The sequence below is a fragment of the Festucalex cinctus genome, chromosome 1 (assembly GCF_051991245.1).
Source record: "Festucalex cinctus isolate MCC-2025b chromosome 1, RoL_Fcin_1.0, whole genome shotgun sequence".
Taxonomy (NCBI): Eukaryota; Metazoa; Chordata; class Actinopteri; order Syngnathiformes; family Syngnathidae; genus Festucalex; species Festucalex cinctus.
Genome location: NC_135411.1, coordinates 59,568,802 through 59,586,607, shown reverse-complemented (window position 1 = coordinate 59,586,607; position 17,806 = coordinate 59,568,802). Strand labels below are relative to the sequence as shown.

Sequence of the window (17,806 nt, the reverse complement as noted above, 5' to 3'; positions counted from 1 at the left end):
TAGCAGGTGGTGCGGAGCGGCTTAGGTGCACAACCTTGAGTCCGGCGGTACGTAGCAAGTGTACCCCGGGGCCGCTGGCGGGCAATCACCGATGGTGAAGAAAAAAAGGGAATAAAAGAGTCTTTGGGGTCAGCGTTGCAGTTTGCACCTGCTTTGGCGTGGCGTGGAGCGAGTGTCTGCTCTCGGCAACGGTTGCTGCCAGAAAATAAAGGCCACGTGGTTGGCAAGTTTCTTGGAACAAAGAGTTCGAGCCGGCTGGGACACTTGCAGGTCGTTAGCCTGAGGATGATGATGTTGGAAGAGAGTTTTTGGAAGAGAGAGAGCGAGGGGGTCCCCTCGTCTTTTTAAAGTCTATGGGCGGGGCTTCAGTAGGTGGTGGCACACCCTTCTGTTCGCTCGCGCAGACTTGAAAAAAAAATTATTAAAGGGATTAATAATTTGGCATTAAATTTGGTCAGTCTGGCAAATCAGTTTTCCCACACAACCCGTTTAACACACATCGTAATTAATGCATCATAAACTAACTTGTGAGGTAACCTCTACTTGTCTAATCTGACTGAACTGAAAGATATTGATTATCTTTCATTTTTTACGGAGTACAAATGAAATAGGATGTTCATACACACAAAGACATAACATGAATCATTCGTAGTTCAGTTATCTGTCAAGAATTATCATGGTATAAATGTGTAAAATGCGGTTACTTATGTGAATTATCACTAAGGATAGTTCCAAGTTTCACCACTTGACGGTGGTGTTGCTCCATCTAGGGCCCCCCTTGGAAGGGCGAGACGCCAGAATATCCTTTGTGATTGATAAGAAACTTCATAAACATTCCTTTGATCAGTCGTTTGTATATTCCAATCATTGGAGCCATTTGTTCGGGCTCCGGGAAGACGGGCTTGAATACACTCCTTCGGCAGACGCATAAATTCCTTTGTCACCTGGTCAGCGGCTTCAAAAGAGCTTTGTTGGTGGTTGAGTGACCACCTGCAGAGCTAACCAAGCTTAGATCCTGTCTGGGCAGTGGAATATTTATGCAACTGCAGAGAATTTGCTTTAGAAGAAGCAAACTTTAAAAAAAAATTAGAGAGTAGACTGGGCCATAGGCAATAGTTGTTACACCATCAAACACACAGAATAACAAAATGTACAGTAATCTCCTAGTAGCAGCCTGTGCTGCAACTGGCTAATGTTAGCGGTATAAACTGATTAGCAAGCAAAGCTAACTCTCTAAGACGAGTAGGAAAAGTTGTTAAAAACTCCGCTACACCGCCTCCAGCTCAACTCCCACTGATACACAGTTGTCCTATGACATGTACACACGATCTCCATTGCTCTTAATCATGCACTTTCAGATTGCATTACTTTTGTTTTTTTCCTCAGATGGAATCGTCTTGTGCTCTTGTGTGCAAATCTTGACCCTCTGAATGAAAGTGGTGGTCTTAATGGTAATGGAGTTTTCACAAGGCTACATTACTGGGGGCAATCCCAAACTGAACAGAAGATCAATGATTCATATGCCTTTAAATGTCTGTGGAAACCAAATAAATACCATAATTAAATCAACACCTTCTTAAAATACTCGTTTAAGTCATTTATTCAGATTTTTAATGAACCAAAACATTGAACCATTTGCATCATGAGAGGATTTAAGCAAAAAAAAAAAAAAAAACATTTTAAGAGAGTGACGAAATAGAAAAAACAAAACAAAACAATACAAAATCTGAGAAGTATAACTAATATTTAATCCATTGTTCAAACAACAATATAATAAACCCTTTCGACAAGGGACATATTCGCCCATTCACGCCAAAGTATTTTTTTTTTACATGCCTGACGTGCACACTTTCAAAGTTTGCCAATTTTCCTGTCCAAACTTGTGACACACTCATCTTGTGTAACCTGGAAATTTGTTTACAACCACCAAATTGCATGCATGACTCGTTGAATTCTGAGGTGGCCCTAATTCCCTGTGCATGAGTTTTCATGAAACTTGAATTCTATAGACCCCTTTTCAACCTGTCAACAAATGTTGCACGCATAAGGGCTGTTTGAAAGGTCTATATAAATAAAGATGACTTGACTTGACATTATTGACTCAAAACAACTTGAGATATACGTGTGTGGCTGTGAAGATTTTGTTTAGTGAGAGATTCTTCAAGAATATGGGCAAACCTTTCGCTCGTAAAACACAAAACTGAATTGAAATTATGATGTCGTATGACATATACTTGTAAGTATGCAAAGACTTGTAGGCGTAGGTTTCTCCACTAAAGAAGGATGCATATCTGGTCATCGGACCACCTTGTACATCTTCCACTCACCCTGAAATTTTGATTGAATCCGTCGTTTTTTTTTTTTTTTTTTGTTTTTTTTTTAACCCTATAATGATGTATCGTATCATTAACTACAAGACATTTTGAGCTCTCTATTTCATGAGTATGTTTTTCCCCATTAAAGCCCTGATGTATATGATCTGACAAATGCATTGCATGGATAATCCATTAGAGGGCAGTAATCATCCAACTGATGGCTTTTCCAGCGACCTTGCAAGATCGCCACAATTGAAGTTATACTAATCGTCGATTTCCAGAGACATGAAACACTCATCTAACAGGCTACTTTGAACAAGAATGTTTTTTTGCTTTCTGTTTTTCATAAATATAGAAAATGTCATTTAATCAGAATACTACACTCATGACTGAATGCATGTTTGGAGCCAGCACATCACAAAAGAGATTGAATCATTAAGTAGCGAGCGCACCTTCATGTCATGTGAGTTATTCAAGCAACAAAAAAGTCTTCCAGCTCCTCTTGGGAGATAATGTGGCAGACCAGAAGATACTTGAGTATTATCTGGCCCGCTTCCGGGTCTGTGCTATGTTACATGTGCCCGAAACATCCTAATTATGATGCCCAAAGCATGAACTGCTTCCAGATTTCTAAAACTTTAAAAAGGAAACAGAATTAATCACAATCATGATGACTGATCATGCCATCTTTGTGTAGTATCTAGTTTTATTTCCACCACCTAAGATGAAGATTCAAAAGAATCCCTGCTGAATTGGAATCATCATATTCAATTGAATATCTTTGCTCCATTGAGTGTATATAAACGCTGCAGCATGCAAATGCAAGCATTCTCTGACTAATGGACACGCAGAAGCCCACTTTACTTTTTATTCGACTGCAATTGACAGCAGAAAAGAGCTCAGTAATGGCTAATGGCATACTTTTCAACACAAGGCAAGATAAATAGCAACAGGCCATGTTTTATATTGCTTTGCTTGGAAAATGAGAAAGAAAAGTGACTCTCTTTCATTATTAAACCTAATAACATTGCGAAAGAAGTCAATGTCTTATCCACACTCTCCACACGCAGAAATGAAATCATGTCTGGGCAGAGAATCTAGTTGTCATCTCTCATTTTACCGCCCACCCAGTACCCAACTGTGATGCCTCAATCAGTGCCACTCCCACCCTCCCTGTAGCCATAATCCTCTCTTCCATCTTATTGCCCTTCTAAGCCGCCTCCTGGATTCGCCATGAAAAGAATGGAGGATTTTATTCAGGGAATTTTTGAACTACATCATGTGCATTTATGTCTACTTTTTAAATAACTTAAACAGGCCCAACAATCACTAGTAAAATCTTAATTCTCCTTTTCGCCTTTAAGGGGCCTTTGGAATATGAGATAAGCAGAAAAATCCAACCGTTTTTATCCATCTCAGGGGGCGGCCATTTTGCCACTTGCTGTCGACTGAAAATGGGATCACAGTTTGGCAATGGGCAATCACAGCTCACCTGTTTTCTGAAGCTGAGCTGTGATTGTCGTTAACGTGTTACCTGAGCCCTGAGCAAACGTGATGTCATTTTCAATTGACTGCAAGAGACAAAATGGCTGCCCCCTGAGATGGATAAAAACGGGTGGATTTTCCTGCTTAACTCATATTCCACAAACACAACATTAACCAGAATGCCATGTTTAGACTAGTGGAGGCACATACAACATATTATTGTAAAGAAAACGTTTTAATTGACTTCCCTTTGAATTTCTTCGGTGCTCACAAAGGCTCATATGCTAATTCAATCATCAGATTTCTCTCCATACAACTACAAGAGGAACATGTCCTCAAATTTTGGACGGATTGTCAAAGGCTTTTTAACATTCAATCATGTTGGAGAAGTCTTGCCAAATAATCTAGACACATATGCTGTGAATACTTATAGCTCACTCATGCATCCTTCCTCTTTCAATACAGTTTTCTGCTTCAATTGTCCTGAATTGACAGCTTTGGCAAATATCACCAGAGTGAACAAACTCTAATTGAACTGGAATGAATAATAAAAAATAATCCTAACCATTCTTAGATGAATAAATGTGATTTCTCATTTGTATGGGATTATTCACTAATACAAAAGTCCATCTACGGCTCATACGTTTGAGTTTCTTGTCATCTTATGTTGTCTTCAAATGAAACTGCAATGAGTGGATGCGGGTTAGTTGAAAAAGAGGAGTGCTCTGTTTCTGATGCTGTGTCCAAATACAGAGTGAGGGACGACATTCAATGCTTTCCTTCTTGGCATAATCATAGGTGAGCTCAATGGGAAGTGAAACTGGAGGCATTGCATCTGCATGTCAATGCGATTTCCTCTATGCTGCTTTTACCTGCGCAACATCGACGGAGGACAGAATCCTGTCACTCTCCATTTTTATCTTCTTTGTGATTTTATCTGAGGCTCGTACTGTTGTTCTGTGTGCCAAATGGGATGGACGCCTTCACCGCCAATCAGCACTTATCCTCTTGGAGCCTGACTCTTTCCCTTCCAGTCCATCACAGGTGGAAATGATGTGCGACTTCTCTTACAAACGGCTTTCCACTTTGGCAAGAAAGCTGATAATTACTACGTGTAGCGTGTTTGACTTACACTACCAGATTTTGCGATGCTCTGGCAGTGTTCTCTATAAGTGACAAGTGTGTTTGTCTCAGTGACAACAGGCTCTTCGCACTCTCTGTGTATCTGAGCGCTATACACTTGCACAGATCAATAGCAACCACTGTCTCTGTCATGTAAAAAACTCCCCTAATTTGCTATCTCATTATTAAAAGGCATGCTATTTCGAGTTGCCTGATGCGGTGCCAGTCCCAGATGGTAAGCGTGGCAATCACGCCGCATAAAATGGCATTTAGCACTGATTCACTGGCACTGACTGTCCTTTTTGTCAAGTGCACAGTGTACAAAAAAACATTCACTCCAATAAAGGTTGTGTGATGTGCATCACTTTCTCACATGAAACAAAGCCATTGAAGCAAAATTAAATCCAGCTATATATCAATATGGAAGGACATTCATATGATATCAGAGCAAATCAGCTCCATCTGTTCAAAAGGCAAATTATGGCCACAGGTGTATTTTCAGGCATTCAACCTGTTTAGACACATGGAAGCAATTTATTCCACTATGCAAGTGTAAAACAAACAGTTGCAGTCAAGCAGAAAATGCTAAACTATTTTGACCTTGTAGAATATTTAATTCAGAAAAAAAACAAGTGAACATATGTGCAGATATCGCTATTGATTATGTAATAAAAAGTCAAAAGTCCTCTTTACCTCCCACTCAGCTACTCTACATAGTTATGGTAATTTTTATCCTGATGTACTTGAGAAATACCTTGAAGCAGATTATTACTTGATTCCATTAATATAGTCGGATGAAGTGGATGACTGCTTAGCATGTCCACCTTCCAGTGCAGAGGATGTAAGATCGAGACAGGGCTATGGCCTTCCTAGGTGGAGGTTACATGTTCTCACCATGCCTGCGTGGGTTTTCTCCGGGTACTCCGGTTTCCTCCCATCTTTCAAAGACATGTGTGGTAGTTAATTGAACACTATAAATTGTTGCAACCAGTTCAGGGTGCACCCCGCCTACTGCCCGAATGTGATAGGCTCCAGCACCCCCTCGACACTTGCGGGGAATAAGCGGTTAAGAAAATGGGTGGATATACATATATATATATATATATATATATATATATATATATATATATATATCAATTTTTTTATGAAATTAATGGCATTTTACTTCCTTCTCGTTTCTAATTTCTAGTTCCAGATTGTAAAACGACCACGAGTATGGCTGATACTCGCAAGTGTCGACCCGGTACTAACCCAGCCCCATTATCAACCACTTATATTGAAACTGGTGGCCAGTATTCAATGACAAAATTTTATTTCAAACCATTAATCATCCAACGCTACTATAAAATAATGAAAATGAAGAGTAAAACATATAAATTATTAAAATAAACTATGGAAGTGAAAGGTGGTCTTGGACATTGTCTTTTGCACATTGTCGTACTATCTGGATTTGTTATTTACATTTTAAAGCTTGGGGAAGATGAGAAGAAGAATGCAGATGTTCAGCATGGGGTAAATGATCTCATTCTAAATAAAATAAAATAATTTAGTCTACAGTAGCATACTGTATGTTTATAGGCTTTTTCATGGCCCTTCTGAGCCACAAGGGCTGCAATGAGCTAAACACAACTGTCACATTTACTGCTTGGAATGTTTGGAAATGCTTTGGAACTTGCTAGTAGCGAAATACTTAAGAGTGTTTAAGTAAGAAAAATAATTCCCATTTGAATGCTGCTGATGTTGTGCTATTTTTTTTTAATCTCCACTAAAGAATCATTTGGCTAAAATCCCACAGCTCGTTAGCAACAAGCACCAAAAGAAAATAGACCGCTAAAATAGAAAATAGAAAGCTAAATTTGATTTTTATTGAGATTTCCTCTCAAACAATCAAGCAGCAATTAAAATGTTAATAAAACATGTTAATTCCCAAATCGATTAATTTATGTGCTTAGATAAATGAGATTGGATTATTTTGATTTCTTTTCCATTTCACGTATAAGAGGCAACATTTCCTTTTTCTGCTTCAATCGATCCGATACACCATTAAATTGCTCATCTGACTGACGAGGTTCCTCTTGTGTTGACTGCTTGTCCCAATATGCAGAAAGAAAAACATCCTCTGTTTGGTACAGACTAGAACGTCAACACTGCATCTTTCTGAAATGGAGTTCTGCTTATGCTCAGCAGGTTATGCTTTTGCTGGAATTTGTCTGTTCGCCAAATAATTACTGATTCTCAGGAAACTTGATAACAGGGCCAAGCATGAATCATCAACATCTTGAGGCAGATTCAGGATTTTTTTTTTCTTCATTACTGTGCGATGGTTTTCTTTTTCACGTTCTTGTTTAAATATTAGATGGGCATTAATAAAAACATGACATGTTTGGAAATATCCTGCCGTACTCTGTATGATGGCTTTTAAAAGCCAAGCTAAATGTTTCTTGGTGGGGATCTGTGCTTTCCCACTGAAGTTTTAAAAGGAGATGAGATGCATTGCAAAATGCCACCTGGTATATTACAAAGCAATCGGCTTACTTTACTTCCGAGCAGCTTCTCATTATTACCTGAAGTTGCCATTTTTAGAATACATAGTCAGATTTTTTGTAACATGACAAACCAGAGTATCCAAGCAAGACAGGAAGCGTTTTGTAAAGAGAAATTGTCTCAATGTCTTCATGAAGATGGTGTAGCTCTTGCTTGCAAGTGCGGAAAAAGGAGGCATAACTGAAAAAAAACAACAACATTTTTAGAAGCACATGGAAGCACGCGCCGAAAGGGTGGGGTTGGGTGTCGTCATTGACGGGAACTGAGTAGCGGAAGTGTCCAGCTCTGCATATGTCAAAAAAAGTCTTGGGACTCAGTAAACCATCCTTAACAATTACATATATTTTTTCTTTATTTATAATCCCTTCTCTTTAGTGATACTCTTTTACTTCTTATTATTAATTACCAAGTTTACATTACCCAATAATGTATACAAAGGGCTATTTAGCTGTAACTTGTCTTGAAAGGAGATTGTGAGCTCATCTCAGACGTCACGATTGTAAGCTTAAATACTTGAGCTGCAAAGAAACCAAGTCCATATTTTAATGTTGCAAAAATGTCCATATAATGTACAATGTGAGTCCTGGAGTGACTGGAAATGTTGGCACAAATATGTGTCAGAAATTTGCATTCACTTGGTATTGATTTAAATTGTATTCAAATTCAATCAGATGGAGAAGGATCCACTAAACAGCTTTCGCAGTTGGAAAACTTGCCTTTCAGATTCAACATCAACAGCTAAAAAAACAAAAAAAAACAACGACCAAGCGCAACGAATGATAATTCATGCTGGTTTGATATCTAAACTGAAATCCTGATCCTCAAAGTGAAGCATCTATCTCACTAGGGAGTCAGATTTACACAGTTTGTCAGACTGTTTGTTGCCCCAGATTATGGTCTTGTTGAAGTGGCGGCTATCTTTTATTCTGTCAACTCAGTATGTTTGCAAGATGGGTGTTCTCGCCCACATTTACAGATCTATTTGACTTGCTCAGCTTGAGATTTAATAGACAACAAGTCTGTTTGAATGATCCTGTCTGTCTTATGTGTGCAAGCTCGCTATACAGTAGATGTGCTCAGTATATCAGCATCTTTTCAGGTGAATAAAAATCTAAATACTTACAATAGCTATTATTTCTATGATCTAGATTCCAAGGTGAATATTTTGAATTTCAAATGGGAGTCAGTTGTTTGTCTCATTCGAACTGAATGGTGAAAACATGTTGAATTCTGGCAAAACTGTGAATGTTTAGAATGGGAAAAATATTAGCCCGCGCAGTGTGACTTATTGGAACATGTTGAAGACAGATTAATTTGAAGCAACCGAGAAATGCAGAAGTAGTTGAATGACAAAGTATGGTGTAATTGTTATTGTAACCTGCTGAAGATTTTTGCCAAAAACACTTTGGCTGGCCTCAAGAGAATTTGCCTTTTTTTGAAAGAAAGATTGTTTATTTTTTGGGATGGGATCCTGGGGCCACATACAGTTTTTCAGACAAACCCCAAACACAATTTAAGACACAGGCAAAGCATGGTGGCACATCCATTATGGAGACATTTCTGAAAATATATTGGGCCTATTTATCGATTGTGGATGAATTTGAATGTATCCAAAAACCTGAAGAGGTCATGTTATGATGCTAAATGCTGCAGGCATATCTGACTCCAATCGGATTCCTCCTCAAATCCGATTTTTGGGGTTGACTGTTTTTAGCCAGCGTCCAAATCCGATCTGGCCCTGTGCAGACTGAGCCACATTATTGGTCCATCTGACAAGTTGCTGTAGCAACGACGTGGAATGGAAGCGGCGCCCAGCCTTTGTAGTATTTGACGTCATTGTGAAGCTGTTTACTGCTACATACATCCCATTCCTCAAGAAAAGAAAAAACTCCCCATTCCTCGCAAACATGATAAATATCACCAGAATGAACAAACTTTCATTTCTTTCTTATGGTTACACTAATTCGCTATTTCTGGTTGCATATGTATGGGAAGAACTGACGGGGTAGCGAGATCGGCTTCAGTGCAAGTAACATAAACTGTCACTGTATTTCCAGTTGAGCATGAGAGGAGTCGATGGGGCAGTGGAGCCGTCAAGGCGTCGCTGCCGAGCATTCGTGGAACAAGTTGGGCAGCGAACTGATTGGATATAGACAAGGTTTTTTTCCACGCGTAGAGTGACGTCATGGACAGTCAAATCCGTTCTGAGTGTTTCGAGCTGATCAGACTGAGAACCATCCTATCCAAATATATCCTATCCCAAAAAAATCTGAAACTACCTCCCGCATGCGGTTTCAATATGTCCCGCAAAAATCGTATTCCATGTGCTTTGTGACTGTTCAGACTGCAAAAGAGCCATCAACTTTCAATCAGGATGGGCTAAAAATCAGATCTGGGCTGGCAGTCTGACCAAGGCCAAAGAGGAAATGCTCACACCAAATATGCCATTTGCATCTTGGTTCTAGACCAACAAGATTAACGTTATGGAGTGGCAAACCAAAACTCAGTCCTTAATCTAATAAAGAACTTGAGGGGTAACATCAGAAATGGAAAAATAGAGAAAGTGAACAATTTTGTATCAGTGATTATAGAACTACTGTAAATAGGCGTTCAGTATTCAGAAGAAAGTAACATTTTCATGCATTTCAGCTGTAAAATGCAAATATATTTTTTTTACAGCCTGTCAGATCTTGCTTACCCTGCCGACTCTCCGTTCAAAGGGTTAAACCTCCTCTTTATCTCCTCCCGCAGTAACACGGTCAAAACTAAGGAGTTGATGGGAACTTATTCACTTGTCTTCACGCAAAGGAATAAAACATTTCCTTCATGTTTTGAGTTGGAATAGTAGCGTGTAGCGTCACATTTATGTATATGGAAGAAAAAGCTTATTTGAGGATTTTGAGGATATTGCTTTTATTCTGAACACAACTGGAGTGTTTTTCCCCCCCTTAGGAGAGTTCTGTCATTGCTACCATGCCTAGTTGATGAAGTGCCAGGTGCATTTGTTTTAGCTTTATGCGTGTTCAAATCCTGCATTTGATGTGAGGCTGGTACAGAATCTAATACTACCAGCATTTATCAGAGTGAAAAATCTGAACAGTATCTCCCTTTAATATACACAGCACAAGAAGAGGAAAATACTCATAATGCGCTTTGCCTGTGCAATACATTAAAAATACAATTTAATGCACTTGGCATTGGCAAAATTTGTCACAATTTCCACTGTTTATTTATTATCGTCTGTTGTTTTAATTACATCTTATCGTTGATTATTATGGGGAATGTGAGGTTACTGACCAATGGACAAACTAATGGCTGCTGTGAATGCAAGATTGCAATGTAGATGCTGGCACTCTTTCGTCGTCATATTTAATTTGAGTGTCTCATGTTTTATGTTTATGTTTCAGCTCCGGTTGGTATTATAAGTGCTCTACAAATAATGTTAAGTAGTCTGTTGATTTGATTTATGGATGTATTCTTATAAAGAAAATTTGTTTGGCATAAATTACCTTTTTATTAAACAGTTTAGAGTGTGGAAACACAAGACGCACATTCACTTTAATCTCTCTAATCCTCTCAAGTATGCAAAATGAAATGCTGCGTTATCTAAATAGGATATTATTGGCGTAAATATTGGCTCACAGCAGGTGAGAAGCATCCTTTTGAAACACTTCTAAAGAAAAATGAGATGTTTAACTCCGAGGTGTCACGCTAATAGAGATTGTACAGATACAGCTTCCCTAATTGTATTTCTTACGTCTGCCTCAGGTATGTGGTCCTTCTCTGTATCCGAGCTGGCCATCCCAGGTGCTGAAATAGGACGCATCTCAGCAAGCGACGCTGACCTCGGCGACAACGCCAAGTTGGAGTATACGATCTTGGAGGGGGAGACTGGCGACACGTTCAACATCACCGGGGTAAACGAAGAGGCAGTCATCATACTAAACAAGGTGAGGGAAGGTTGACTCCATACGGTCTCTAACACCTCTGCTCTATAGGAATTAAAGATGATTGATTGTTAGATTTTCACGGTCAACACTCATAATATAACATTGGTCAAAACAGTGTCTCAATCATGTTAGTATAATGTGTTGTTGATGTCATAGTGAACCTGTTTTTTGGCTTTGATTCCATTTAAACTTATAGAATATCCCCTCATTAAAAACATTACAAACTTATTACCAAAACCTATAACCAAAAAAAAAGTAAAAGCACAAAATGTATAGAATATACCGTATGTATGATAGTGTCTGTCATCATACACATTCCTTAGTGAGGTGCATTTGACATCCGTAAGTTTGCGTGAGTGTCTGGGCATGAGCTGTGGCTGACAGCAGCTTATTGTGCTTATTGTTTTAATGTGTTTTACTGATATCCCTGTGCTCAGTAAACAGCTGAAAAGCACATCTGATTCTATGGGTCTCCTTTCCCACATGGCATTGCAGTGTATGTGAGCAAGTACATTACTGTAAAAATCAATAAAAAAAAAAAAAAATAGGAACGGGCAAGCACTTATACACTGCCTTATTTCAAGGTTTCAAGGTACTTGTGAAAGAGGCCGATACCAGTATTGTCTGCCCTCTTATGGCTGTTTTACAATCAGGAACTAGAAATTAAAAATTAGAAGAATAGCAAATTACCATAAATTTCATGCACGTTTACAGAAAAATGCTATATGGGGATAAGTCTTTTTTTTTTTTTTTTCCTCTGTCATTGTTTTTTGAGGTGACATGTTACAAATCAAAATATTTAGTGGTATTGGTCAGAAAAAAATGTGGCATTGAATAAAACGATTATCGGTTGGGCTGATTACCAGCGCTGATATCGGTATCGACCTTGTTTAAAAATCTGATGGCCGATAAGAGGTCAATTTAAAAATGTTTATTGCAGGGAGCTATTTATTTAAATTTTCAGTTAACTTTATAATAGATGCTGCTGACCCTGGTAATTCTCCGAAGCTTCTGTTTTTGTTTGAAATTTAAACAAAGATAAGTGAAAAATTTAACATCAGCTATTTTGAAATTTTGGAAAACTTGATTTACTGTAGAAAACAATATTAATCTATTTTCTTGTTTAGGTTTTCAGAGAACTTTTGATGAAATACTGAGACTAAGACTTTGGGAACTCCCTGAACTTTTTATTTGGATTTTGAAACAAAGATGGTCTAAGTTTAAAAAAAAAAAAAAAAAAACTTCAACATTTTGCAACGAAGTTAACAGTTGGAATTTGTATACTTTTCAATTCTGATGTCAACAATTTTTTCCATTTTTCTAAGAATGAATATCTGCTCCAAATCAATCTCCTAGACTACTAATAAACGGTATCGGCCTTTCGGCATACACACACATACACCTGAGTCTTCAATCAACATAACATTACTCCACACACCGATATGTTCTACCTTTTGACAGTCAAACAAACACATGATGTGTTCGCCACATGCTTTTTGCTACAACTCTTGGTAGATTAGAATCTAAATGAATAAATTGCCAGCGTAGTAGTGTGCCTGCAAATTCTACTATAGGCCCTTTTAGTTCATCTAAAGCAAAAAGTCATAACATTTTGACCAAATAATTCCAAATGGGTTAGAAATATGTTATGACAAGTTACAGCTGCCTTTCAGCCATAGTTTCCATTTTGGAACATTTGTATATGCAGAAGGGAAAATGAAAATCTGCCGTTTTATTCTGGGTTCAGCTGGCTAATAGTTCCCTAAAGTGCAATGCGAGATTATGACAATTTTGAACAGTCATTTGCTAAGATGGCTGTCACCCCCGATAATCACATCCTCATGAAGATGTGTGGCCACAGTGGTGTGATGAGTCTAGTCACCTGCTCATTACCATCACGGTTTATTCAAATACATACTGCACAGCTGTGTCTGGATGGGTAAGTAGGCCATCATGATACATGTATCATATGAACTGAAGGGTGAGTGGGAGAGGGCCGATGAGCATCTCCTCAAAGTCCCTATGACACTTGAAACATGTTCGCTTCATTCCATCATCCATTATGTGATCTTAAAGCGATACAAGACTTATAACTCATTTTCCAGTATTGGATTAGGCATTGCGTATAAAGAATAAAAGTGCAAATATCTCTGGCATCCTATTCCCTGAATTTTCTTTTAATCCGATTAAGTATCAAAATAAGAACATACCGTGGTAAACGCCATTATCCTGGTCACGTGACTGTGATGACGTATGCCGTGCATAAACGGCAGCTGCCATCGTTCACTTGAATGGGAGTTTGCTGACGTAATCGGCAAGAAAAAGACCGTCTTCTATCCCAAATACTGCGCCAATTCTGGTGATGATTTGGGCATTACCTATAGGCACTGTGATGTTTTCAATCGACATCAAGTAGCAAAATTTATCCCCCTTGAGATAGATACAAATGTGTGGATTTTTCCTATTCCACTAATGTAATATTGATCAAAATATTGGGGCATATTCACTAAGAATGCGCTGCGTCAGGTAATAGCGCGAAATATTGCACCACAACTGCACCCGCAGTCTGCGCCCAGTTACCCACCTATTCACTAAGGATATTGCTCTAATCATATACCATCACAAACATGCCCACAAAACTGACAGCTTGAAGTAAATTTGCACCTGATTTACCACACATGGCAATGGATTTGCGCCAACAACATGGTTGTTATAGTAACAGTTGCGAGAAAGATGACATTATCAGAAAGCGAGGTTGGACCGAGAGGAAGCGTTTAAAGTGTACAAAGCAGAGAGGACGACGACGACGTAATTCATTCATAAAGTACAAATTATTGGTGTGATCGTTTTTTTTTTAAATATATTCTCAGAGGTTGGCGTGGGCGTACAGTATGCATCTGGCACGTAAAAGTGATCGTAAAATGCCTCCCCACAATTAATAACACGGAAGTATTTCCCCCTCGCACTCTTTTTCTCTCTCTCTTTCTCTCCTCTCTGCGTGATCAGCCGCGCATGTTGTGCGACAAATGGCATGCACTGCCGGGGGTCAAGGTGCGTCAGGTTAATACAGGCTTTCCAAACACGTTATTTGCGCCACGCAAACGCGGTGTTGCTATTTGCGCTGGCGTTAGTGAATTAGACGCTGCATATCAATGGGTCTCATTTGCATTGGGGTGACATATTTTGCGTCAAATGTATGCAAATTACCTAATTTACATACGCACAAATAACACCGCCGCACCGTGACGCAATCTGTTCGGCAGAGCACTTAGTGACGTATTTCCCCATCTGCGCATGTTTAGTGAATTAGGTGCTCCCTAAATGCTCCATTTTTCCCGGTTAGCGCGGTGCAAAGGCGACGTAAACCTTTAGTGAATAGGCCCCATTGTGTTTAGACTAGTGGGGCTGGATAGAACATACAATTGGAAAGATTTTTTTCTTCTTTGCTGACTTCCCATTTTTTAAAGAAACATAGCACTGTATTATATAAAAAGATAGTAAAACAATGAAACTGAATCTAAATAAATAATCTGGTTTCATATAGTGTAATTACTTTACAAACTGTAGTATCCGAGGGTTGGAGTGATGTCTGGTCGGTCGGTTATTTTAGTCTTAGTAACATGTTTCTGAGTTGTGAACCTACCCTACAGAAGCTCCTTGTGAGTGTTCTTATTTTATATTTGTGTGTTATAAAGTTTGTTTTCAGTGCATCACCACTGTGGCTCTCCATGCTCACATGCAATTGACATTATCTACCTTAACTGTATTTTGACTTCAATAGCCTATGGTATCAAGCTAGTGAGTTTTTCACTAACAAGCTCCCTTCATGTAAGAAAATGAAACTGGGATTATTTTTTAATAATACCAATCCATTTTGGGGCAATATGAAAATAATAATTGCATCCAGACCTGAATGCTTCTATTTCATTACCAAAATCGATACGTCCCCATTAACTGGAGACAATTGGTACAGTCTAAAATAGGGGTGTGAATTGCCTAGTACCTGACGATTCGATTCGTATCACGATTCACAGGTCACGATTCGATTCGATACCGATTAATCCCGATACGAATTTACAAGTCGATTGTTGCGATTTTTTTTCATTCAAATTTAGAAAATACTAATCAGTAAGCTTGTAGAGTGTAAGATTTATATGAAAATTTATTATTTATTTATCTGAAATTTCAGTCTTATAGAGGTTGTAATCTGTTTCATGTTTGAACAGCATTAAAATAAAATATTAAGGCTTAATGTTCCGTTCATATAACATTCTTCCATGCTCAAGGTGTGAATCCTAAAAAAAATAAAATAAAATAAAAAAAATAGATTCTGCCGATTATTGAATCGATTCGAGAATCGCGCGATGTAGTATCGCGATATATCGCCGAATCGATTTTTTTTTTTTAACACCCCTAGTCTAAAACAATTGAAGTACATTGCTTATAATGGCTAATATTACTAAAGCTACAGATGGTAATGAAGTTCCACCAAACAGCTTGTCATTATATATCAATAGTCGTTTTTATGGAGATTTCAATGAGATACATGTTTTTCAAACTAGCACAAGATATTTTCAGTTACATGAATGTAAATAGAAAGTGCATACATAATATTAAATCCACGTGCTATTCCTTTGATATGTCTGAGCTCAGTTCAGTAAGATTCATGAAAAACAATCCAAACTCAGAGGTGGTTTTGCAGAACAGGATTGTTTTCCACAAATCTCCTTTGAAGTGCAGCAGAGAGTTGGGGAGAGGGCGGATACAGTAAGATATGCTGCAAGAAAGAAATTGAAAGTTAGGCCCAGAGACTGATGAGAAAGAAAAGGGATGAATAAAAGTACAGAAGATGAGAGGGCTGAGGGAGGGAAGCTAAAATGAGGTCCTGTGAAGCAGTGACAGGACGGAGTGCCGTAACAAGGAGGTATGAGTTAGATAAAACTACAGAGAGATGTGTAAAGACAGAAGGCAAAAGGTGCAGAGAAGCACAGACAAATGACATACAGCGAAGAGAAATTACCACAACGTGAAACACGGGCTCATAGAAACGTTCTTTCGGACAAAAATTACATTGACAACGAGGTGGTTTGATAGCAGCAAGAGGCAAAAAGTGATGGACTGTCTGTACAAGTAGAATCTATAACATGTGTTAGAAACCAATGAAAATTGCAAATAATAATAAAGGGGGAAAAAATAGCCTTCTGTATCTCCGAGAGCAGATAGTGAGCGGGAGAACTACAATAGATAGGCAATGGTGATATATTCAATCAAATCCAAGGCTGCCTGAGAATGGATGCTTCCAAAGCAAGGTGGAATAAGTGTTATTATATGTAGACAGCCAATTGAAAACGCTGGATATGAAAACATTTTTGGGAATTGAAATAAAATTGTTTCTTGATGCATTTTCAAATGTAATTCCAAATTGTTTGTGGACAGATGTTTGTTTACCCCTCCAGCCAATCGCAGAGCGGGGGGTGGCGGGGGTGTGTGTCACTCTGTCTGCAGACGGGGCCGGGCAAATTTGTCGGCTGCATGTTGTCACTCCCGCGGCAACTTGACAGCACACACAGATTTATTTATTTTTTTCACTCACTCACTCACTCACTCACTCACTCACTCACTCACTCACTCACTCACTCACTCACTCACTCACTCACTCACTCACTCACTCACTCACACAAGCGCCCGGCCCCGTCTGCAGACAGTGAGTGACACGCCTCCCGCCACCCCCTGCTCTGCGATTGGCTGGATTGGCAACTGTCTGTCGGTGTCGATTGAGAAGGAGTTCATGGCTAGACATCCTTTATTTATATAGAGCATTTTCCTGAGGGAAAACGGAAGACCCTGCCTTTAATCCTAATATTGCATAAACAAATATCAATGCACAATTACTAAGCACAGAAAATGCATTACAAAATGTGTACTCTAATCTATGTTGAGATATTAGGCCGCTCTGAAAAGATAAAAGAACAAATAACGCAGTATGACAAAAATCCATCCATCCATTGATATTGTACTGTTTCTCCTATTCAGGCTTGTGGGTGAGCTCGAGCATATTGTACATGTAGACAAACATGTACAGTTTGTAATGTGGGGAAGAAGCTGGAGAAACCTATAGTCTCATAGAATTGGAATGCTACTTTCTTCTTGTAATTTACCTTTTTTTTAGCCCACATACATGATTTGTGACATGACTTTTCTTTATAATGCCAGGTATCAGTATCGGCCCGATACCAAGCTTTATTTCAAGTTATCGGTACTAGATGTTGTCTTGTGAACTAGAAATGAGACAAATCCAAAATATCCATTCACTTCATGCAATAACAAAGACAAATGCTGTAATGGGACATAATAGGTCTTTGCTTAAAATGATCTGTCATTGTTTTGGGG

General features: G+C 38.7%; 1 protein-coding gene across 3 annotated transcripts in view; it reads left to right on the top strand.

Moving 5' to 3' along the window:
• Nucleotides 1-17,806, top strand: part of cdh24b (cadherin 24, type 2b) — a 222,353-nt gene that overhangs the window by 162,200 nt on the left and 42,347 nt on the right. For all 3 annotated transcript variants that reach the window (XM_077497970.1, XM_077497950.1, XM_077497960.1), the window contains one exon: nt 11,235-11,416. In XM_077497970.1, coding sequence (XP_077354096.1) covers nt 11,235-11,416 — 182 coding nt within the window. The remainder of the gene's footprint in view (nt 1-11,234; nt 11,417-17,806) is intronic.